We start from the raw sequence: 26,034 nt of genomic DNA, 5'->3' as shown, positions 1-26,034 counted from the left end.
ATATCCAACTCTCAGACTTCAAAGGACAAAAAACGTTACTCTTTAATTTGTGTTAGTAGTTTGGTCTGTTAGTATAGTTTTTTTTAATAATAATAACAATAACTAGTTATGTTCACATGAAACACCTAATCTTTACAATACTTTTGAATCTGATTATACACCTATCCCTAAATTGTGAATCTCAGATGCTGTGATTACTTGAACTCACATCCTTTTCTTGTATCTGTTTAGGTGCAGGAGTGGGCTCCATTAGTTGGAAAGACCAAGAAAGCCAAATCTGCTGACAAGTTCTACTCAGACGATGAAAGGGAGAAGGAAGAGGAAGGATCTGAGAGCAGTGGCAGTAAAGACAGCAGCAGCAGCAGCAGCAGTGGCAGCAGCAGTGAAGGTGTGTTTTCTGTGTGGGATAGTGTATTATTAATCATAGGTGGTTATGACACGTTTTGTCCCTGGTGTGTGGTTTTGAAGATGAATGATCTTTGTTATTTCTACCATTGGTCACAAAAACATTGAAGCAACTGCTTAGGGAATTGAGTTAGAATTAGCATCAAATTAATACATCTCCGATAGAATATTAGGAGAATTAACTCCTAATACTTCATTTAATTTGAAGTCCTGTCTAGCTTGTGAGCTAAAAACATGGGTAAGAATTTCATAACTCTGCCACTCGCAATAAATAATACAATAAAAAGAGCTAATTCAGATTGTTAATTCATTGACTGATACTGATAAAATGCAGACTATAGAAGTTATGAAAACAGTGTTTGATTTCATGAACATATAGGAAATGTAACTTAAATTCACCAGTCTTTGATATGCTGTTTATACTGCCGTTTTGTGTGTCTGTAAAGAGTCCGGCAGTGAGAGTGAGGAGGAAAGCAGTGAGGAGTCTGAGAAGACCTCCAGCGATTCTGGAAAGAGTTCCAGTGGATCTGAAAAAAGCTCCAGTGAATCTGAATCTGAACCAAAGAAGAAGAAAAAGACTAAGAAGGCACCACAGAAGAAGAGCAAGCCGCCTGCTGCTTTCAGGTACTGTTAAACTCCTTCCGCCTCTCTGAGCTTGGAAGCAGGATCTCTCTTCCCTGCAGTTGTGCATCCAGATGTTTCATGTTTTCACTTCATCACATAGTGGATTAGACAGGTGTGAGAGGAACCAGAGTCGTAGTAAAGAACAAATGTGATCAGAGCTTTGCTGAATAAATAAGCTCAACCCACATCTGTTAACTACTTTTGCCATTTTATAATCTATACCACAACCTACCGTCTTGCATGTTTTTACCCTCCGTTTAGCTAGCACTTCATTAAATATGTTTAACAGGAAATTGTAGAGAATGTTACACTTTCTAGATTAGTTTAATTTGACCTGTGGCTATCTGCACCTACAGCGAGGAGAAAGATTTTGTGATCCATTGAAAGACATGAATCACATTACAAATTAGTTAGGAATTTTTAAATAAAATATGACCAACATTTTTTGTACAATCTTAGGCACCAAAGAAACGAAACAAGCATATTTAACAACATTGTGACTAAAAAGTTTTAATTGTATGTCCTTTTTAAACAACAAAACTTAAGCCTGAGCCAATAACAAGGTTGTTATTCCTTTGGGGGATAGAAAAACAATGAAATTAATGATGAGGAACTATCTTTTTGAAAGGAGATAATCAGTAAAATCAATGAGCCACACACACCTATTGTACTGTACATGCAACTTATCTCTAACACACACACACACACACACACACACACACACACACACACACACACACACACACACACACACACACACACACACACACACACACACACACACACACACACGACACGGACACACCAGGCTGGCAGAGCTGCTAGAGTATCGTTAGTGTGACTTCCATTAACAAGCTAATCAAGGAGAATTTTCCTCCAGTAGCGTAACCCACATTTACATGGCTAATGGATAATGACTTTTGATTGGTCATTTAGCAGCCTGGTGTTGCCAATGAATGAGGTTTGAGTCATTACCACTGAATATGCTCACGTACACTCTCTTACACACTGGCACATTTAGTTCCTTATGCACTTCTACTTCATTTGCTCATGGACACACACACTCACACACATTGTACCTGAATCTGCTGTGTGACAGGCCACCGGCTGACCCTGTTCTCTCCATTAGAGAGTATAATTAGAGCAACTCACCCCAGTGCTCAAACACACACACACAAACACGCACACACACACACACACACACACACACACACACACACACACACACACACACACACACACACACACACACACACACACACACACACACACACACACACACACACACACATACACACAGTAATTAGACCAGCTCACCCCAGTGCTTCCACAACAAACACAGCATAATGCCCTCATTATGGCCCAGTCATTCCAGGCAGGGCCTAATCAGGCCCACAGTGATTTATATCACTTTTTCCTGTTCGCAGCAAATGAAATCTGTAGGCCAAATTAATACTGGCTTTTCATCATCGCCCAAGTTAAAAAGCCAGTTACCGTCACAATTCCCCTCATTAATTTAACGGCTGAAAATCCCAGGCAGGCGGAGTAAACACTCATTATCGGGACAAATTGAAGAGGGACAGAGCAAGTGAAAGAGAGAGCAGAAAGATGGAAAAAATCTTTTTGAGTGAATGCAACATTGAATTAGCTTCACAAACAAAAACAAATTGATCGTTGTTGTTCTGACCGCGCCGCGCTCAGGCTTTTAGTTCGGATAGAGAATAAATATAATAAAAGTTTGTTTGCCTAATGGTTTCCAGACAATTTGTTCAAATTATATCAATGGAACCAGTATGTGTTTTATGTAAATACTAAGTAAGTGTGGAGTCCTTTAGTTTGCATAAATGCATATTTTCACCTGTCTGTTTATTTTGTGTTTCAGTGACTCAGATGAAAATGGAAATGGTCCTGTAGCTCAGGCCAGCAGCTCATCAGCTGAAAGCTCCTCCGACTCAGAGACAGACTCAGAGGATTCAGACTCGGACCCCCCCGCAACACCACAGAAGAAGAAGAAAGATGTGAAGTCCAAACCCAAGGTGACTTGATTCAGTAACTGAAAAAATGCTAATACTGAGGAGAGTAGGAGGACAATTTCGTATGTACAGCAAGGTGCAGGAGTGATCCCCAAACATCCGGATGTCCCAGAAAATATAAGAATAACATATTTTGGTATTTTCCTATTCTACTGTACAAAATAACACTCATCCTGGTGTATTCCCCATGTGGCATGAACGTCAAATCACAATTGCAGGGTATTAATTTTTTTCTCCTTCTATTTTTGTCTCTTCCCCTCTCTTATTTGTCCCCTTCCCATCTTTTTCTCTCTCATTATTTCTTACCCTCCCTTTCCTTTCTTGGACTATGAAATTCCCATTTCATATATTTTGTCATTGGGACACAGCCTATGAATTATGCATCTTTCTCCCCCTCTCTTTCTCCCTCTCTCTTCCGTTTAGTAACAACATTTCCGTCCCCGTTACTGCCACCAAGCGTCAATAAGAGACCATCTGATAAGATACGGCTTCTCACTTTATTTGTTTTCACTCTCCTCCCTCCTGTTTTTTGTCCTCCTTCCTTTCAGCTCAGCCTGGAGTGTGCAGAGTGGAGTTTTATGGTTCTTTATTTGATGTAAATGGATCCCTGGTTGGTTAGGAGAGTGTGCAGAAAGGGTGATAAAAGTGCTTGTATGTTTAAATGCGTTTTTATTGCCAGCTATATGTGTTCCCAAAAATGGAGACCTGACAAGCTGGGTCCCAGGCGCAGAAAGTGGCATGTACCAGGTGTGACCTGAAACTGCTTGACTGGTCATTTAAGATATCTGACATGTTACATATAAATCAAAGAATCAGTTTTTGGGATGAAAGAGAATTACGTGCTGAGACATTCCACCTGCTAAAGAGCACATTTTCACTTGTTTAGTTTTTGAGGTGTAAGTTGTTCTGTCTGTCATTACTCTATGTTGCTCATCATCATGTTGCTATTTTTGTTTTTCAGGCGGAAGTGAAGTCCAAGGTGGAAGTCTCCTTACTGGATCTAGTTGACTGTAAGTTAATCTTCACTGTACCGCTGTTAATCACAACATATTGGTTTCTAATTAAAGCTTAGGTTAATGCTGAACTCCCAACAGATTTCATATACACAGACTCAAAAGACTGTGTGTGATGTTTTACTGTACGTCCTGCAAATTCTCACATAAAACATTTTACAGCAGTACAGACACATATAGGTGGTGGTCCGGCATTAATGATGTGGGGAAACACTTCACTTGTGATTATCACTTTTGACCAAATTAGTTTTACAGGAACGATAGCTATATACTTGCATATTATATACAAATGACTTAAGTCCTCAATTAAACCCTGAAACTTTTGTTTTATAAATAAATGTATCTTAATAAATTAGAATAAAACAAATATTAAAGCTTTGTAATACAAAAATGCATGTAAAATACAAAACTGCAGCACATGATTGGACGTACTTCAGTGATTATCAGAGCCATAAATTGTCTGCAGCTCAGACATCTCCAAAGGCGGTTTTGCAAAATTCTGGAGATTTTAATTTCTGGTTAAAATGATCTGGCTTTAACTGCTAAATACTCTTTAATAAAATATTCTATTTTGGGCAGATAACATGTTAGTTTGTGTGTTTTCTGCTTTATTTCACATCCCCCAACTGGCCAGAGAACAATCACTATAGCTTTAAAGTTGCTGCATATAGAATTAGAACATTTTGTGTGTATGTGCCACAGTGGGAGTATCAAGAATGGACACTTTGATACACAGCAATGCAAGTTCTACTCTACAGTGACTTTAACAAGCTTAAATGATGTGTTTCTGTTTTGTCCTTTTTAGTTTCTCCTGCTCCCACGAATGCACCAAAGTCTTCGGTCATCTCCTCCAGCCTGCTCTCAGACCTCGAAGGCCTTTCTCTCTCCAACGTCTCCTCCACCATGCAGGTTAGTGGCCGGTATACTATTGTGTGTGTGTGTGTGTGTGCTTTAGAAAACACACACAGGATGACATCCCCTCCATCACCGTGTGTTGAGAGTCAATTGTTCCTTTCTGTGTGACACTGATAAAGCAGCGCAGCAGCGTATGAGATGCTGAAATGAGCCTCTCTCCCCTGTGCAACATTTCTGCTCCAGACGCCGAGTATTGACCTTTTCTGCCTCCTTATATTTATAGTCAGTCAGCGCGGCACACTGCTCTTCCTGTTTCCTGTATCTGTTATAGTCTGTCTCTCTCACCCTCGCCGTCTTTTGCTCGTCCACACCCTTGAACTCTATTTCTGCGTCTCATCTATAAGCCCACCCGCTGTATTTCTCTCCCCCTCTCTCCCTCTTATTCCTCTCCTCCTCTCCGTCACCTTCCATCTCTCTCTGTCAGATGTTGCGTCCCTTGTGTCTCGGTGTTGTGTATATCTGATGGTTGACCTTTCCTAGTGTGACGGCTCCTTTCTCTCCTCAGTGTGTGAGCGACTCTGCACGTCTGTATATTTTGTATCTTGTCCCCCTCCCCCGGGAGGAAAATGTCCAGACCATTCTTCCTGCTGTTGGTGTTTCTATTGTGTGTCTCACAGCCAGGACTGCGCTAACTCTGGTGTTTGAAGATTAAACACCAGAACACTGTGGTGCTAATATGGTTTTAATATGTTCATCATTCACACAGCTGAGTGACATTTGACTGGGATTGGATTTACCCAAGTTATTTGTTGTAGATAGATTACTCCTAATGATGAAGGTGGGCTTGAACATGACAATTTGTGATTCATTCATGACTGAAGTTTAAAAAAAAATGTATTTCTTTGACCGATCATGTCATAAGTTATCAATTAAAATGTCTTCAAGAATCCCATAATGGAGACAATACACATGAAACTATTTGTGTCTGTGAAAGCCTTTCCTTTTTATCTGGTTGAGATATTCATCAGTAATATATAAGGTACGTTAAGGCAAGTAATAGAAAAGCTTGAACAGTCTGGTAAGAAATTCAGAAATCTCATCACTTTACTGTAATGCCTTTAAAACCAGGAAAAGACACATTTGCCATATAATATTACACTATCCCAAATCTAAAACCATATTTATTCTTATATCTTGACATGAATATACTATTATTAAACAGCCCATTCCTTCTGACATGTTTTAGTCAGTTTCAAGCGAAGTTTGTACCACGTAAATGTGCTTCTTTGCTTTTCTTGCCTAGAGTTAGATGAGAAGATTAATACCACTCTCACTAATATACGGTACATTTCAAACTACAGCCCAATTAAAACATTAAGACCAGAACGAGGTGGAATCAGGAAGCCTGACTGTTTGAAATTAATAATATATAAAGAAAAACTCCTCTGAAAGTAAAGAGTTTCAGGCAAACTGTAAAATAATTAGACGGTTAACTTATTGTCTAATAAATGGATAATTACACATAAACTTCATCATGTTTAAGATGCTTAAAAGTGACTGATTTCTCTAATTTGTGCTAACTCACATTTTGTAAACGAATGTCTTTTCACAAGCTGCCTGAACGGGCTCTACACTGACTCCAGCTCCGGTCTTGTGCTCCGCTTTACTCTATATTCTGTTCGCCCGTCAGTCTTGCGCACCTGTCAGTCAGTATGATTGACAGCTGCTCTCAGGCCAGCGTTTATGCAGTCTTGTTAGTCACTCTCTCCTCCTCCTCAGGTGAAGGCCATGGAGTAATAGAGAATAGAAATGCAGATTAGAACAGGGAACTTTTTGCACATCAACATCTGATTTAGAGTCAATTCTATGCATAAATACATGATGGGCATCGGGATTCATAGACAAGGGTAAATAACCTCACCTTTATTCACACTCGCTCCTCCCCACACATGCACACGATTACATATCAACACACACACACACAGACATACTGGCCCCTGTGTCATTTCTATTTCTCAGCAATCTGCCCACAGAGGCAGCGAGTCTGTCTCAGCTGAGCGCTCGGGCCCTTTTAGAGAATTACTGCATGGTTATCAAAGGCATTTAGATTAACCCTGGTCACTGTCTCTGACCCTCCTCCTCCTCTCTCCAGTTTCTGCATGCTACCGCTCTCTCTAATAACATTTTGACATTAGGATCTCTCACAAAGCCTCTTAAATCCCCCCCACCCCACCCTAACCCTCTTCCGACCGCTGTCCGTGTGTGCGGCGGGGCGGCTGAGGCTGATAACTTTTCATTCATAATTAGCAGGCTGCGAATGGGGCTGCGTTGGGGGGAAATTGAACTGTCAGCGGTGGGGCACACGCCGTTTGACCCCATCACGCCCAGAGAGGGCCATCATAATTTGTTCATTTGGTGTCCATCAGGCGGGCGCCAGCTCACCCCCCTCCTCCCCCCTCACCCCTCTGACCTCCCCCGTAGTGGGAGCTCTGGGTTCACGTCTAATTATGAATCAGCAGAAGGACCCCAAGCGCCACGAATATAGCAGCCCCTGCCCTCCAAACCTCCCGCTGCCACTCAAACTGCGGAGATTGCCTCTTAAAGAAGAATAAATACCCACACAGTCGCTGCAGCGGCCCGCGCACTGACTGGACAGTTTGGGAAATGTTTGTGTTTTAATGCAGCTGTAGCAGCATCTGTTTTCTTATTGGTGTGTTTTAGTGTGTGTGTGTGTGTGTGTGTGTGTGTGTGGTGTGTGTGTGTGTGTGTGTGTGTGGGCATTTTGTCTCGTTTTTGTTCTTTTCTGAACTGACAGAGGAAATGATGGCCGTCCCCAACAGTCCTGTTGATCAAATGTGTTTTTAAATGTTCTGCTGCAACAGCCACCAAGGTAATAAGTTACTGTACGCAGGTGAAGTCCGGTCCTAACCCTTCATTTAAAAATATAAATATGATACCATATCAATGCTAACATTTCTGTGGTATAATGCCGCTTATTTTTTTGTGATGAAGGGAGTATTCAGATCCTTTACCGAAGCATAATGAACAGTACCATACTATTAATACCCCAATAAAAAATATATTGCTGCATCAAAAGTTGTACTTGCTTTTAGATTCCCAAAGTAAAGCAACATTAGGAATTTAAAAACAATTTATTCTAGAAAATCCATCAACCAAACTAACTTCCACAAGGTAAGATTGTTTTCCTAGCCTTTGAGAGGTCGAAATTGGAATTTGGAGTATATTTTTATTAACAAAAATAGGGTAAAAATAGTGCCATATTTTAATATACTTCAATCTTTCAATTGTGAACTAACAATATTGTGAATCTCTTGACGTCCTGTTTATAACAATATTTGAGTTGTTTCATTTCCTTTTCTAACATTTCAAAGAACAAACCATGATAATATGCTTATTAATCAATTATGAAAATAGTCATTAGTGGCTGCCTTTGTTCTATTAAATATAATGCTAAGACAAAGAAACGGTTAGCAGCTAAATGAAGGACAATGCTGTTTCAGAATAACAATCCTCTATTATTGCTAATGTTCTTTAATGGAAAATTTCAAAATTAATCATTTAAAATACCTAATTTACTGACAAATTGGCATAAATGAAGTAACCTCTGTCTATATGTGTCGGAGAGACTTCTTGTTACATTAAAGTAGTTTAAGATGGCTGTAGTAACATTTATTTAATCCAATTTGCAGTCAAGGTCCTTGTGACGCCCCCTCAATTAATTGTCATCTCCTGACTGAGGGGAACAATTAGGGCCTAAAGTCAAACATGTGTCCCTTACCTTAATCCTCACAACTCTTGTAGAGCATAATGAAATCCTGTCCCTGGTGCTGGAGACAGACGGGCTCTGAAAAACAGAAATGGATTTCCAATATATGCCCATACATCTCTGCACTCCCCTCACCACTTTCTTTTTAAATTGGCCCTCTTATGCACACGGCACAAGGCTACCTCAGCTCTGGTTTAGCCCTTTTTTGAATATGTCAGCTGGATTTTCAGGTCATTTGCTAGAGAGGATGCTGGGAGCGTGGCGTCCGGGCTCTGAAGGTGACTGGTGTCTGTGTCATCCATCACGGGAGCTTCCTTTAAGTTGATGCATAATAGAGCCTCTCAATCAACTTCCTCACTCATTGTCACCTCCCTCCTTCCTGTCCAGGGTGGAGAATGGGAGCCAAAGAAAGAAAGGGGGGCACTGACAAGAGAAGTCAAGGTTACATCCCCCTTCTTCTCTTATTTACACTTGAGGTGTTATGGGCTTGTGCTGTGTAACAGGACAACAATGGACGGAAGAGTGAAGGCGCTTGCTCGGGCGCTGGTGTCAAGCTTTAACTGTCCACTGTGTCAAATTGGTGATAATAAGCAGTTTGAAGCGCTGTCCTGTCTCCGTTCCTTGCTCGGTTGAGGCGACAGACAGGACCTTGAAGCCGGATGTGTGTGTCAGGGAGGTAAATCTCTGTTGTGATGGTGTGGCAAACATTATGGCCAGCTTTATCGACGCCAACTGCTCTGACACATCCAAAAGTGGCCCAATAAATTTGTAGGGCTGGCGGTGGCGTGACGGGCGCGTGTACGGCACAGCAACAAATGTTTGTTTGACCTCCTTCACCGGTCTGGGCACCAGAGACACTGCTGCTCCGTCAAGGGGGCTGAGAGATGGTGGTGCGATCGGACAGTTTATTCTCTGTCTGATGTGATGTGGGCAGACTGTAGTGTGAAAATGTGTTATAGTGGTGCCAATATGATTCCCAAGCCTATTCACCCCTGAACAAAGAGTTACATATTTGAAAACGGGTCACAAATGCATTTAGTTTCCAGTATATTACATACACTCAGCTATTTATTTGTTATTTTAAGGCAGTTATAAAACTATTCAAATCTATTTTGCATGGTCACCTGGCCAAGAAGTTATTACATACATACAAATAAATACAAAAGATAAAAAAGGTCTAAGCTATCATCACAGCATCACTGGAAGAATATTAGAATATTCAATTTGGTGTCTGTAGATGTTTCTATTATTTCGTCCATAGTTTATATCAATCGTTGTATTTTTATGCAATTAAGTAGGTTATACAGAAGAATCAGATTGCGTTTGTGCTAGGACAGACTTCCACTGTAGTAACCTGCGTTTTCTAAATCCATGCACACGTGCATCACGTCAGTATCAGATACTTCCCCTCCTCACAAAGGGTAGGTACCAGGGTTTTGTCTTAATTGGGTAACGGAAACGCTGTACACTCTTACTTTCGGCGTGCACCCTCAAACGAAAACACTGATTTTTCCTTTAAAATATTAAAGTAATGCCAGAAAACAATATTTCTGTTCCTCAACAACGGTATGATTACTCCAAAAATATGAAATATCTTGTAAAATACACGTCAGAAGGCATAGACAGCTTTGTTTTTACGGAGCTCCGATGTTGCGTTGTTGTTCATGCGGCACCATCTTGTATACGGGCGCCATGTTCTCGCTAGAATTGATATATCTTATAAACAACATCAGCGCCACAGTATTGCCCTCATACTATCATTTTCTAGAAAAATCTCTTGGTACCTTCATGCTTTTTGACGTATTTGCAGATCAATTTAACATTTTAGACAACCTGTTGGTTTCTAAGGTCTCACTACTACAATACAGAGTTACTGAGCGTCTTTGTTTCAGCTGAACCATACGACTTGTTAAGTGAACGCATTGAAACTCATCTCCGCTGATCTTGTCGTATGTCAAAGCGATTCTTCATCCTCACATGGCACATGACAAGTCGTCGTCCTCGTACATCTCTCACTCGAGTCAGAACACAGTGCCAGCGTCTCCGGCTTCAATAACAATGTACCCTGACACCACTGAGCTGCACGTTCCCACTGTGCTTCTCCATATCATATTATGAGTCATATTAATTGGCATAATTATTTCTTAGATTTTTTTATTTCTCGCTATTTACAGAATTTGTTTCGTACCACTGGCTTTTGTTTTTCCAAATAATCTTTTATCACGTGTGTGACTAATTATTTGTTATGGCTTTGAGGTGGTAAAAAGTAGCTTTTTTGGTGCCTGAACTTATCCTCATTTGCAGCCGTGTTGCTCTGTGTTACATATGAACGTTCCCTGCAGGTGCTAAGTGTCTCAGAGGGTGTGAAGAGGCATTGTTGTTTGTGATGTTTTGAACTCATTAGGGCCATCACTCAAGGCAGACGCACCTCTTTGACGTGAGGAAACTGCTGAAAGTTTTCATGCTGTTATGATGCTTTTTATTACCCTGTGTTGCTGTTGTGTTTGTGCTTATATGTGAACGTTGTACAGGGAAACATGTTTAATGTGTGTCCCACTATGTGGGCTAAACCACCTAATCTTTCTGACAAGCGAAGACATTTCTTACAGTTAAGTGAAGAAACTGAAAGTGTGAACAATGTTCCTCCAAGTACCAAGATGTTAATTTGAAAGAGAACGAAAACACCACCCACTAAATCCATCTCCTTTCTTCTCCACATCTCTCAAAGGTAATTCAATTTCCTGCCTCTGAAAGGGTAAAAGCTCCTTTTAAAAAGACCTGCGAGCGGCAAGTTTGGCCCATGCAGGCACTTGTGTTTCTATTCATTAGAGGTTGTTTTTATTCAGCCTGGTTTGACGGAGCATCCAGCCCATTTCCAACTAACTGGGCTGATTGAGGAGGTTTCTTAAATGGACTCCTCTTTACCCTACAGAGTTAATGAAGGGAGGGTTGGTGGGGAGTTATCAGCCAACCCTTGGTCCCACTCCACTCAGAAGTGCTGCACTCTGCGTGCTGATTGGACACGGTGAATAGCATGAATCTAGGATGGAAAGACTGGAGATTCTTGTATTAATCTGTCCTCTTGTGTGGATGCATTTGCACCGTAATGCACAAGTCGTCCCTGGATATTGTGTTGATGTGGAGAGCTTCTGTTCTTTACAATGTTCTCTCATCTTCATTCTGCTCTGTTTGTTGTTCTTAGATTAATCCAGCTCATATTTTACTTTATGCCTTTGATAATCAAGGAGTTTGATGTAGCTGTCCTCATAAAATCAGTCGTTAAGGTTTATTCATGTCTGTTTTCATATGTCCATCCAGGTCAGCACTCCATCTTTCAGCCCAGTGAAAACCTATGAGCTGCTTCACCATATGACTGGAAAAGGCCTGTCAGCCAAGTACCATTTCCCCAGGCAGCCCTGTTTGTACGAGCCCAGTATGGTGGCTGTTCAGGTCATACTGACCAACAGCTCAGACCACAGCCTCGAGGAGATCCACATAGGAGAGCGCAGCCCAGCAGGCCTGAACATCCACTGCTTCAACACCATCGGTGAGTAGCGCACATGTAAAATTCTCCTAATGCTAATTGATTTGTACCATCTATAAATTGATCTTTGTAACTAAAGTATAAATAGCCTGATATGTCTTCTTCCTTTGTGCAATAGAGCTTCATTGCTGTCCGAAATCTATTAAAAACACATTAATGTTGCATTTGGAGACTTTTAATATCATGAACACACTGTCGTTAATTCTCCCTCAATCACACATTGACATTCCCTTATTAGAGAACGTCTGCGAATGGAATATCACCAATCAGATCCTTATAAATAGTCCCTTTTTTATTCTGTATTTTAAGTAAATCTGAATGATGGAGTTTACAGATTTCTATCATCATAGCACTACTTTAACCAAATGCTTTCTAGAATATAAAGCTGATGAAGAATACAAAATGAGAATGATCTAAAGTGTAATGTTAAATTATACTTTAATATGATCTGTGCACAAATACTTTGTTAGAATTTCCATTGACAGGGTTTGTCTGATTTGTTGATTTTTATCTTGTTTTCCAATTGCCCAAGCCTTGCAGATATGGACGTGAATTCTTTAAAAAGCAGCATGTGGCGTTAGAGCTTTTACATGATCTATTTTTATTTTTTGGCTACTGGCCAATAATTAAGTGGCACACGTAGCTCAGACTCCTTCCAGAGCACAGTTCTGCAGATTTGGTCTGTCTTTTATTTCCCGTCTCAATTATGTAAAGAACCACATTTAATACGACATTTAAAAATGTGTTGTCTCCTTTTTTATTCAGGATGGCTTTCTGAAATTTCTGCAGCTCTACTTATACTATGATTGTTTTCTCAGACAGATATTAAATGATCATTTAAACTCTGTTTGCTATCAGCTCAGCAAATAGCCCCGTCCCATTAGTCCCAACCTGAAAACAGCCGATATTACTCCAGCTAATCCCTGTTCATCAGTATCGATCAGGACAAACAAACATGCACCATCTCCATATTTCTTGTCACACTGCTGTAGGATTGCTACACTCAGTATAATATAAGACGGAGAGAACAGAGCTCCCTCCAGATTTTCTTTCTCATGCACACACACAAACACTCGGAGGTGGTGTGCGGTGGAGCACGTTAAAACAGTCAATTGCTGGCAATTGATCGGGCATTGAAGAACCTCAAGCAGCCAAACAGTGGGTAATTTGGATCGATTGAGCCCGGCTACTGGCGAGTTGTTCTGGATAAGTTGCAGTGGATGAATACGGACTAAGCTTAATGCTGTTTTGTGTGTGTTTGTTACAGGATAATAAATGACAGGGTTTAATATTTTTGTAAGAAATGTGGCGTGTTGGCTCAGCAATGCTTTAGTCTCCATTGCTGCTCATCTCCGTGTGAGTGGTTTTTAAGTTAGCAGTTTATTTGTGATTTGAGCACTGCTAGCTTCCTAAATTATTTATATTTTCCCTGTTGACTAATCAGTAGCATCTAGTTACTGGCATATCCTCTGCCTATAATAATATTCTTTAAGCACCAAATTCAGTTCAAACAAAACACCTAGTCGTTTTGTTAGTTTATTGAGGTTTAAAGAACTATTCCAGTAAAATGCAACATGGGTTTTATTTTTTGTATTATGGGGGTTGTCCTTCCTATTCCTAACATCATACAAACCAAAGTTTTTGCTAGGATCTGGGAACACATTGACATTGCAAGAAGACTATAACTGTTTTAAAGAAACAATTCAGTGCAAAATGGAGGAGAAATTGTGAAAAATGAAATTATTTGATGTATACATTTGTGCCATATTTATGTATTCCCAAATATCAGACACTACTAATCTAAAACAATTACATTAATAAGAGTTCGACCCAAGATGATCAATTATGAATAAAGTGATTAGTATGACATTTTGGGAAATTAGCTTTATTTATTTCTTACCTAGAGTTTAATACCTGGGAAACTCTTGCATCTGTACAATAAGGTCAGCCAGCTGTTGTTAGCTTAGCTTAGCACAAAACTGAAAAACTGGAAACGGCTAGCCGCAATTGTAACATAATGTAAAAGGTACTGTTGGTCATATTATACCTCTTTTATTAAATTGGTTACATTGTGAACAACAAATAAACACCAAAAGAAGGATATTTATTTGTGAAGTTTTATTAAAAAGCCAAATCCACTACATTAATTCCTTAAGTCTTGATGGATGTTGTTATGAACAAGGTTTAAAAGCAACTTCAGATGCCTCTCTAAATGGTTTATCCTGTTGTTTATACTCACAGAGGAGGTAGACTAGGGAGAAGGATCACAGAGACCCTAGAAAAACAAAGATAAAACCAGAAAATGTGTGTTAGAGATGCTGTGAAGGCTGGATTGGAAGTGATGGCTCTGTTTTCAGAGGCTTTCCTGTGGAGTGTGTCCTCCGTCTGTGGAAAGAGTTGTACAGTAAAACAGCCTCGCTCCACGGAGAGAGAAACACAAGCCGGCTGGGGAGGCGTGGAGGATGTTTCTGTCTGTCTGTGTTCATCTCATCCTTAACCTCCCTCCTCCTCCCTCTCCTCCTCCCCTCCTTCCCCACTCAGCTGTCCAGACTCTCTCCTCAGCATTTTTTGGCTTTACGTAACTCTGTGTCTAGCTTGCATTTCGCCCGCTCCGTCTCCCTCCCTCACCTCGTCTCTCTTGATGCTGATGCTCTCTTTGACAAGCCTGTAGTTTTGGAAATATGCTAGTCCTTCATGTGTTGTGTTTTTTTTTTCTCCCCGAGGCTAGAGGTGTTGGGGGATGAGATTGAAGGATAGATTTCTCACACACGGTGGCCTTGCTTTGTGAAGTAGAAAACACAAGTGGTGTGGATGCCTGTCTGTTCCACTCTGCTGCTGCCCTCCTCCTCCTCCACCACCTCCTTCCTCACGATGCACACTGTGCCCTTGTCACTCACTCTTCCTTTTTTCCTCTCCTCTTTTCCACTCTCAGAGCGGTTGGAGCCAGAGGCCTCAGTGACGGTTTCCATGGGTATTGACTTCAGCGACTCGACACAAGCAGCAAACTTCCAATTGTGGTAAGACAAACTGACATACACTCGTATCAATCAAGCTTTCTCTCTATATCTTTTTCACTACCTTTTTCTGCTCCTGCTCTCACCCCTTGTCTCCAGATTCTTCATCACATCTCCCTTAAGTGGCTCTTTCTCGTTCCTTTTTTCCTTTCTCATTTGTTGTTTAGTAATTTACCTTTTCCTACCTGCTCTGTGCCAGCACTCCCAGGTGAGACATCAGCCACAATTGATCCGAGTTCACTGGGATAACAATTATTCCTCCAGTAATCAGGCCCAGCTCAAATCAACCTGCTGAATGCAATCGGCACCGCTGCTCAGCTGATCAATAACCTTATCAGAAAATCTGTTCAGGATGGGGGGAATCAATCTGGCCCAAAATGCCATTCACAGAGCGTGGTTTGCAAGGCAATCAGAAGAGAAACGTCTAATACACAAAGTGCACCAAACACGCACACTACACAACACATCCTAACCCTGTCACTCAGACTAAGAGGAACTCAAATGACATAGCAAAGAGTCCTAATTTACTAGATTTCTGCTACATTTTAGATATCCTGTCAATAAGTAACACATAAGTCATTGTTCTGTTGGTTTCCTCTTCAGCACCAAGGAGGAACAGTTCAAAGTGTCCATACAGCCGGCTGTGGGAGAGCTGTTAATGCCCAGCACCATGACGGAGCCGGACTACAGCAAGGAGCAAGGTGGGTTACATTAGCAAAATAACTTGAATTGATGTTTATATTCAAAGTCACTAAAGCAATAATAATTGCTTTTACTAGACACATTTATTCCATGGACATGAACTAGGATAGTTAAAATATGGACTAAGCAGAACAATTTGCAACTTCCTACTATTGAATAACATTTACAGACGGTTCGGTTACAGTTCAAATCAAAAGTAGCTAAGTTGGTCGAGCTGTTGCCATATACTGGGGTTTGATCCCCATGCGGAGGACCCAGGTTCCCAAGTCTTTTTTAACTGCACACAAACAGGCAAACGGTGCATTTGATGGGGATTATGTTCAGCTGCGGATTTATACACATGAAGTTCTTTAGTAGGTATTTACAACAGCAGTCAATGTGGAATTGATTCAAAAATAAACTACACTGCACAAGTTCAATATATTTATTGTAGCCTGATCAATAATGGATTTTTGGTGTCAACAGAAATAGATCATCTTATGCCCCATAAAAACATGGATGATGACACCAACCACGATATAGAATAACACATTTAATATTCTTTAAAGATGATTTAATTGTCAAAGATAAATCTTAAATACATTATCGACCTAATAAAAACTGCATCTAACTTGACAGATTTGCGTTTAAATCTTTAAATTTGATCTAGAGTTTTTATATTGTATGTACTGTAGTATTCATAAATTAATTGTATAAAGTGAAATTAAATCTCAGTAGCGTGCAGCGAATAGCATTTTCCTTACCTTTGTCATTAAGGCATAATGCTTGCCTCTTATCAAGCACTTAATGGTATGTCGCACACACACACACACACACACACACACACACACACACACACACACACACACACACACACACACACACACACACACACACACACACACACACACACACACCTGTAGAGCTTCACTCAGAGCGTCCTCATATCTGAGCCATCAGTGTGTGGTAAGTGGCTGCTTAATGCTGCTTCCTCCTTAATTAATCTTCATTCGCTGTGTTTTGAGCTCCACTGAATACACCTTGCACTCAGACACAAATCAGACATGAACAACTTCCTTTGCTGGAGCTTTTTTCTCTCTCTAGCTAAATGCAGCTTTATACCATTTGTGTTAAGTTAATTAAGTCTTTAATTTACAGGTTTTTCATTGTATTTGCCTTTTTAAGACCTCTTTTATTTCCAACTAACTTGTGTGTCTTTATCTCCATTCTTATTCTTAAATCCTTGCTTATTGCTAAGTGCACATGAACTGGCCGGTTGCCTTGGCTCTTTTTGAAATATTAAAGAGTATTTTTTGATTGTTTATATACAAGTCAGAATCAAATATTTTTTTTAATTGATGTCTGTCACTGTCAGCCCTAAAACCAAGTCCCAATATACTCTGTATACATGTATCTGTTTATTCTATTTATTTGTTTCTTCCTCAAAAAACATGGACACTTTACACAAATTATATAGCACATGGTGGAAAGGAGCAGGGAGAAGAAAATCTTGTGTAACCTGCCCCTTCTTTAAAAAAAATAACACCATTTTTTAAATAACCTTAAAAAAAAGTCAAATAAAAAAGCAATATTCTGTCAGTCACAGTTGCTTACAGATACTTCCAGAAACACAAAACCAGAACACAATCAAAAGTCTACTCATATTGTCTGATTACTTTTTCTTTACATCAGGATAATGGGCCTCCTATATCCATAAAACTCGAGTATGGAATTGTAATTAAGCTGTTAATAAATTAAAGATAACTGCTATAAAGTCTGAGTTTATAGTCATGGAATAGATATTCTTCCTCCTGCATTTTAGTGCTATGTTTCTTTCCAGAAATGATCCCCCTGATAACTCAGGACAATCCGAACACCTTATTGTGAGCAGTGGCATGAAGGAATGAGAGGCTTGATTTTATATAATGCTAACTCGCCTCAGCGAGCTAACGTTAATATTTTACGCCACTAATGTTTACATCTCCTCTTTCAGAGTAAAATCCTGATGCCGATGAGTTGATTTTTGCATGGTCCTATGGTAAAAGAAAATAGATCCAACATTAAACTGTTCACACTGGTCTGGGGATTCTCTCGAGTAACCGGGTCATGATTTCTGTAAATAAATATTGCTGCTCGCTATAAGTCGAGTGACATCTGGTTCCATTAGATTCAAGAAAATGCAGTCATTTTTACGCCGATATCGCTTACACTTAGCAATTTAAAGCAATCATAATTAAGATATAACGTATGTATTTTGATTTTGGGCTGAACAGTCCCTTTTGATTTTACTGCAGTACCTTAATTTAACTTCTGTTTTTGTTTGATCTCTGAACATTTTCTTCCTCTTCTCAGGTAAGCTCCTTGGCATGAATGAGACCTCAGCAACTGTCACCATGGCAACAGCAAACACTTCGAGCCAGGCGATAAGCAAGCAGGTCCTGTCGGTGTGCAACGTGGGAGAGGTGCCGTCCAGCCAGAGCAACGTCCACAGGTGAGCTATCCAGAATACACACAAGCACTATTCATATCGCACATATCTCTTGTTTACATTATTTCCCCACATTGTTTTTACTGTGCATGTTTTTAGACTCAAAGTAAATCGTGTCTGTGTAATATCTTTGTGCATACATATTCAGATCATTTTATACGCTATAGACATGTACGGTTTTTCCTCTTCTTAAGAGACCCTGCTCTGTGTTTCATGTTTAATAGTAAAGCAGCCGGAGACTGAGACCTTTTAAAGGGACTTGGACTGGATTTAGGATTTTTAATTACTTTTATGAATGAATTGAGAATTCTGTCAGATATTCTCAACAAAAGTTCCTACTTTTAAAAATGACGTCTTCAGTTTGAAATCCCTAATTATTTCATTATCAGTCATAGATAACCAAGTAGTCATATGATTGATTGAGTTTGGGCTCGTACTTTGAGAAATATCAATGAATGGTATCTCTTTTTGGTCAGGCACTTAACATATTTGCTATTCGCCTTGTCCAATTATATGGATAAAAAAGAGGCTCATAACCTGCCAGGCTTTGCCATCTTTATCCATCCTGTCTCGGCAGTCCTTTGAGATTTAATCCAAATCTTAGATAAACGCTATTTTAAGACTTTGTTTGTTCTGTCTGAGAGTAAGAAAGTGAATGTGCTCTTCATAATCGCGTCTTATGTGGAATAAAGTTTAACCGTGTGTATATGGGGTATCAGAGGTGTGTGTGTGTGTGTGTGTGTGTGTGTGTGTGTCAGCATACAGACATGCCAGGGGAATGCCCTGAGAAGCCTGGCTGTGTAATTGGTGTACACAGAGTGTGCTAATGAGCTTCCTCCTCTGTCACGCACACACGAACACCTGATAGATAATTACACCTCCCTCTCTCCCTCTGTTTCCTGCTCTGTCTCTCTTTCACTTCATCTCTGCGCCCCCATCTGTCTCTCCCTCCACACCGCCGTCCCTCCTTCACTTCCTCTTTGTCTTTCACTCCATCCCTCTGCGCCATGATCCGTCCTCCTCCTTCTACTCGTCCCTTTCTTTTATCATGTCTCTTGTCTTCTCGTCTTCCGATAGTCTCGTGTTGGTGATCATTTATTTTTCTAGGAATAGAGGAAGCATTTAGGATAAGTAAAAGGCAGTAAGGAAGTCAGATTGACTGAATAAGAAGGATATAGTAGCACAAGGGCACAGAGCTGAAGGGGTGAGTGGAAATCAATGTGAGGCAGTGGGAGAGGCCTGCTTCCAATAAGGCCATTCTCCATTCAGAATAACCAATAGCTCAAATGACTCCATGCTATCAATCTCTCTCCTGCCTCTGTGTCCCATTGTTTCCCCGCCGTCTCATAATAATGAAGACACCATGTTGTCCGCTGGTGTCTTTATGATGACCGCGAGGAGGTCCATCTAGTGGAGATGATGGAGTTCCTTGCTGGAAACAATCCTCAGTCCTCATCTCCTCAAACGTTAAGAGGGAGATTTGACAGCTTCGTCTTTGAGAAGTTGTCCCAAAGTTCTCTAAATATGTGTCTTTATGCTTTTGAGTTGTGGTCCTGGATGTTTAATTTGATTTATTTAACAGATATAATTATTGCTTTTATATGATTAGAGCTGCAACAATGATTTGATTATTGCATAACGATTAAATCATTGTCGGTGTTAAGTAATTGAAGTCATCTTAAATAAAATTGACATAAATAATGATTAGTTTCAGCTTCAAATGTAATTAATTTCAGTATACTCTTTATTTTGTGGTTAAGGACTAGTTATTTTGTTTGGAAACAGCTGTTTTTTCTCCATTTTCTTTATGAGTTCTACAGGTACTACAAAGAAGATGTACCATTAGTACAGTCAGAACAGCTGTAGAGATTATTTAAACTACATTTTTCTATACCACACATTAATTTGGATCAAACCAGTGGTGCGACAGTATGGTTTGCAACTCAATTATCAAAACATCTTGATAATTTCAGAAAACCTTGAAAAAAGCTTATCACAGATAGGGACAAATATGACATATTGAAGTGTCTGAACAATAGTTTAAAACCTGTAAATATTTAACTAACAGTAAGAAACGAAGAAGAGCAGCACATCCTCACATTTGGAGGGCTTGGGACTTGGAATATATTTTCTAGCCTTGTTGTTTGAAAACTTACTGAAACTATTAATTGTTGTTGATTACATTCTGAGTCGACTAATGGTTTTTGCACTGGTCATTTTAGCCACAATGTTTTAGTGTGTTGCCGCTGTGCATCATTTAAATAACACACAGACACACACACACACACACACACACACACACACACACACACACACACACACACACACACACACACACACACACACACACACACACACACACACACACACACACACACACTTGCAGAGCAGAGGGATCGATCTTATCGGATACACCCACTGAGAGCTTATTGTGGAGGTCACTCTGCATTAAATGTGATGTGTGAGGTGACCTCAACACAGAACTCCTTCTTTTTCTCCTCTGATCTCCCCAGAGAAAGTCCTCTGTAATCCAGGTAAGATCTGTCAAAGAGTCTGCCCTCAGAGGGGGAAGAGTTTGACTTTAATGTAGAAATATTCTATGAGATTTATGTCCTAAATTCACTATATACAGCTCACAGCTTACATTGCCTGTGATAGTGACCTCCTGGATGATAGATATTGCAGTTAACACAGGCTCTGTTCAACAAAGCAACAGCCTGCCTCCCCCCTCATGCACCTCTGCATCCCTGCACTCCTCTTGTTTATCAGCAGGGTGCAGCACTGCTTTTCCCAAACAGGCGATGAGGCCGGGCGGAGGGGGATGCCACTGAAACACAGAAATTGATTGCTGGAAAGGAGGATGGCAATAAATCAAGCAGGAAAGCAAATGTAGAAAACGCTGTTCTTGTTTATGTCTAAACAGGCGGAATAGAATAAATGTGCTCTATTTTTCAGTCCGTTTGAAAGCAAATTTGATCGAATTTTGCATGCATTGCCAATCCCTCTGGTTAGAGCCTAATTTAGAGGGGGAAAAACTGAACCCGTTGATTTATAAGCTATGCTTTCTCTTTACTTTACACTGTGAAATAATTATATGATGTTTCTTGAAACACTGAATTATCCTTTTTTACAATTAAGTTGAATTCTTGTTCCTATTAAAAATGTAATTGACTATCATTTATAACCCGGGCAATTAAACGTTTAGTCTCTTCATCACAGATAGCTTCAACGCTTTAGCTTATGAGGCATCTTCAGATGATAGAAAGAATTTTGTATTTGTTTTTAATGTTGATTTTTATTAGACAACAATAAATAGGCGACATGCGATCACATCACACTTCCTTGAACCCTCGTTGAATTAAATTCTCATCTCCTCTTCCCATGTTGTTTCTCATCATCCTCCGAAGTCTGTTTGTCCTCTCCTTCATTTCCCGTCCGTCTGGCCCCCCGCCTTTCGAGTGCTCGCTGCAGTTTGCCCGTATGGCCGAGCTCTGGAGATGCGTGGAGGGTTCCTGGTTGTAATTGGGGCTAATAGTGCTGGCCATCTGCCTGGTCTGAATCTACTCGCATGTGTTGGGCTCTGGTCTGGCCTCACTGACCACTCAGTTGAAGGACACTCCTCCGCTGGTCCACCTGGCCAAGAACCAGCATGGAGCATTAATATCCAGCTGCAGCCACCACGCACATGGCCTCAGCTTCCCTGATTCTGCTGAAAAACATCATGCACAAAACCAGAAAACCATAATAGTTTAGATGCAGGGGGCTTCTGTTCTCGCTGTGGGTTAAGTCCTGCATTCTCGGTTGCAGAATCATCTGTGTCTTCTCTGCGTGAGGGTGAATGTAAAGGTGAAGCCCACTTTGTGTTTGCAGTGGCAGGGTGGAGGGGAGGCAGATGGCACACCCAGGCTCTCTGCACTGAGGAGAATCACAGATAATTGGAGAGTGATGCTTAGCCGCAGCCCTGCCGATCGATGCCAATCCGCCTGCTCTAAGTCCAGGGGTTATGCTTTGCTTTTCTTTCCATACGCTGCAATTAATCCAGTGTTTAGCCCTGAATGTGAAGAGTGCAGGAGAATACCAATGACCCGTTTAAGGCCCGCTTGTCCTTAATCTTTCCCTTCTAGTCCCTAAAAATGCACGGATGTTGTGTCAGATGTGATGGTGGTCTGGTTTCTGCACCTGAACATTCACACTACCACACACCGCAAAGTGGGAATATTCAAAGCAAACACGATCAAAACACATGCGTGATTCTTTCACAAGCTCCTATTACAACACGCCAACAAAGGCCCGCAGCGGCGTCTCCAGAGACAGAATGAAAGCAGCCTCGGGGTAGTGTTAACTGGCTGAGTAAATGATAGATTTATATCCTAAATCCATTAGCAAAGCCACGGGGACCACATAGACACCTTAAGCTGCTGACAGAGGGGAGGGGGGGCAGGCAAAGGGAGGGGCTGAATGCAACCGGATGTTCCCTTGTATGTTGACTGTAAATGTTTTAATGATTTTAATAGAAACAACATTTTTTGTGTTCATTTTGGTAGTGTTTTTAAGGTTGTAGAGGATTATGAGAGAGGTCTTAGCCTTAATTCCTACAATTAGTCATTTGGATTGATGTGCAACCCCCTGAATTATTTAAAGAAGCAAAGAGGTTGGTATTTTTGAGGGAAATGAATCCTCTTCTTGAATGGCTTGTGTTTCCTGCTGAAGTGGCTAATATTTTAATTAAGCCTGAGGAGGACTCCCTCTCCTCCCTGAGAGCTCCCTGATAAACTCCCTCTCCTCTGTTGATGGTAATTTAGCGGCTCCCCGGAGACGCTCGCAGACACACTGGGTTTGTGAGCCAGCACTGTTTCATTGTATGTCCCCCCTCCCTGCCTCTCGGTCTTTAACGTGTGCGTGCTAATTGGTGGACGTGCTAGCCGCTCCTGCCGCGCAGCACGCCGCTCTGTCCACAGCCCGTCCTGTGGGGGCCCTTCACAGGCTTTAGTCAGGCCTAAGTGGGGCTCTTTGTGGGCTGTTTGTCAGGCCTAAGCAGGCTGCCACGGGGGGTCTTTGTTGCCGGGATGTAGTGCTAAATGGAGGCAGATGGCTGGGAGTTGGCCACGTGAGGCTCGGAGATGCAGAGGGGCCAGAGGGGAGCAGGAGTGGGGGGGGCCCGGCTCGGCTCTGTCGCCCTCAAAGAGAGGGTCACACTGGGTCATAGCCCCTGTCTGCCTCTTGTTAGCGCTCTCAATGGGGACCATGTGTGCCCAGATTTGCCCCCTAGTCTGCAGGGACGGTATCCAAGGAAACAGGGGACGGAGAATTCTCCCGAAAGCCCGAAGGGAGCCGGTGACCGTACCGGTCGAGAGGCTCACACACACTCATAGACACCCAGAGTCCATAAAAAGAGGCTAAACGCAGTTTGACTGGCGCGGAGGGCGTGTCCCAGCTAATGGCTCTTTAGTCAGCTGGGATAATGGACTGTCTGTTACTCTGCTCTCTGTTTTTCCTGTCACATCGGTTTCCCTCTATGTCTCACGCACTAATATAGAGCAATTACAAGGTGTGAGGTGTTGGAAAATGTTCTAACATGATGAGTTATGGAGTTTGGGGAAGAGATGTGAGTGTGTCGGCTGACCAACGCATTTATTCTAAAAAATAATTAAGGAGGCTGATGTTTGTTATCAACTTTTCAATTCACTCAGATATTGGTGTTTTATTTGAATTTTGTAACCAAAAGGTAACTTATGCTGTTTATTCTGTATAACAAAAAAGTAAATACAAATAAAAATGTATAAATAATTAGACACTTAGACAGGTGAAAAATTAGATAAATTGCTAGAAGAATGCAAAGCGCTTATCTTTAAGCATCCGTTTTTATTTTTCAAATAGCTTGTGAAATACCAGGCCCACTCATCCTGCACAGTAATGATCATTGTTGAAACAAGTTAATTGGTTTTTATAAAACTGTATGCTTACTTCAATCAGGGTGATGAAATTGAACCATTTTTGCAGATGGGTGAATATCATTTTTTTATCAGTGAATGTCTGTTGTCATTTCTCAGGATTTATCCGTCACCTTTGTGTCGAATTCATCTTTAGATAGCTGTGTCTGTACTGTCTGCTTCCACCCGAATAAGCACTGAAAAAGTTATCCAAAGTTAGTTATCTTTCCTGGAAACAATGGACCTGATACTGTAGACAAACCCCACAACATTCTGTAAACAGGTTTTTATAGGAACAATTCTTTGGAAGCAAGTGGTTCCATTAAATCTGTTGGATGAACTTTCTCTCTAAGGCCGTGTTTCAGTCGATTTGAGTGTTTTTAAAGCTGACCCATGTTCTCTAACCCGTCTGCAGGTTTGCAGGGCGGACAGTCAGCAGTGGAGCTCTGGTCTTGGTGTGTTTGGAGCTGAAGGAGTCCTCCACCGCCCTGCTGACCATCAACACAGAGAAGAGCGTCATGGCGTCCATGTTGCTCCGAGACCTCAAACAAGCCCTCGTCCAGGCGTAGACTCCCTCTCATCCCCCCTCCCTTTAGTAAAGGTACAGGGGAACCACACTTCATAAAGGATTCAATACGTTTTATTTCTTTGGTTTATGACAGTTCAGGCATTTATTGCAAACACATGGCACTTTGATCTGAAATACAGAAAAGACAATATAGCTGGAATAAAGTGTTCACACAGAGAATCAACTGGAAATAATTATTTTGATCTGATTTGGGAAAGGATTGACCTGAATGGCAATGTCTTGAATAAAATGATGATCCTCTTTGAAAACACACAGAAGGCCTTATAGAAGTGATTTAAAATGTGGCCTTTCATAAATAACTCCCTGGTAAACATGACATTACTACATCTAATTATGTCAAAACAGTTGGCCGTTTAACCACAATGGTGACTATTTAATATTCAGGCCATTTGTGGATGTTACCAAACAATACTATGTACAAACAGCTGTATATAGATTTGGGCAGACACAGTATACTGCAGTTACACTGTGATAAGCAACAACCATAGAGATTGAGATACTCCACTAAAGTGTTGATGTCCGACTCTATTTCATCGGCATTTGTGCTAACAACCGAGAAAAGGAGGATATTATTCAATTAATTGAAACTCATAAAAACACTCTTTCTTCTTTATAAACCTTTGAAAAGCTGTTGCAACACCAAAACCATCAAAGCCTTTATCCATGATGTAGTTTTACATTCCAACCTTTACGCTGCCCCCTAAATCACATTTTAAAAGTGCCTTCTAAGTGAAAATAATCTTATTTAGAAAACCAAACGTACAAGTTAGACTTGAATCAACAAGGTTGTTTTATTTGTATTGCTTTTGCTGAACAATAAAAAAGTGAATTTATTAAAACAATAACCTTTTTATTTATTTGTGTCTTGCGATTATCGCTGATGGCGCTTCTTCAACTTCTCTGTGCTGTGATTTATGCTCCTTTAGATGATCATGGCTGAAACACAAAATCGTTAATGATGAGTTCTGCTAATTGGCCGGCTGAAGCGCAAATCGTGTACTCATGACTCCATGATTTTGATGAATCTGTCACTCCACTTGTTCACATACGTTCTTCCCCCTTTACGCTCAT

The 26,034-nt window shown here is 40.8% G+C and overlaps 1 protein-coding gene across 2 annotated transcripts in view; it reads left to right on the top strand.

Annotated features, from left to right (window-relative positions):
* Window positions 1-25,808, top strand: part of ap3b1a (adaptor related protein complex 3 subunit beta 1a) — a 48,318-nt gene extending 22,510 nt beyond the window's left edge. For both annotated transcript variants that reach the window (XM_063889903.1, XM_063889902.1), the window contains exons 18-27: window positions 232-388; window positions 852-1,029; window positions 2,912-3,065; window positions 4,024-4,072; window positions 4,881-4,984; window positions 12,036-12,264; window positions 15,194-15,278; window positions 15,879-15,976; window positions 18,309-18,447; window positions 24,790-25,808. In XM_063889903.1, coding sequence (XP_063745973.1) covers window positions 232-388; window positions 852-1,029; window positions 2,912-3,065; window positions 4,024-4,072; window positions 4,881-4,984; window positions 12,036-12,264; window positions 15,194-15,278; window positions 15,879-15,976; window positions 18,309-18,447; window positions 24,790-24,943 — 1,347 coding nt within the window. In that variant the 3' untranslated portion in view covers window positions 24,944-25,808. The remainder of the gene's footprint in view (window positions 1-231; window positions 389-851; window positions 1,030-2,911; window positions 3,066-4,023; window positions 4,073-4,880; window positions 4,985-12,035; window positions 12,265-15,193; window positions 15,279-15,878; window positions 15,977-18,308; window positions 18,448-24,789) is intronic.
* Window positions 25,809-26,034: the final 226 nt, after the last annotated feature.

Source organism: Eleginops maclovinus, chromosome 8 (assembly GCF_036324505.1).
Source record: "Eleginops maclovinus isolate JMC-PN-2008 ecotype Puerto Natales chromosome 8, JC_Emac_rtc_rv5, whole genome shotgun sequence".
Lineage (NCBI taxonomy): Eukaryota > Metazoa > Chordata > Actinopteri > Perciformes > Eleginopidae > Eleginops > Eleginops maclovinus.
The sequence above is the reverse complement of the archived record's forward strand: the minus strand, read 5'-3'. Positions and strand labels throughout refer to the sequence as shown.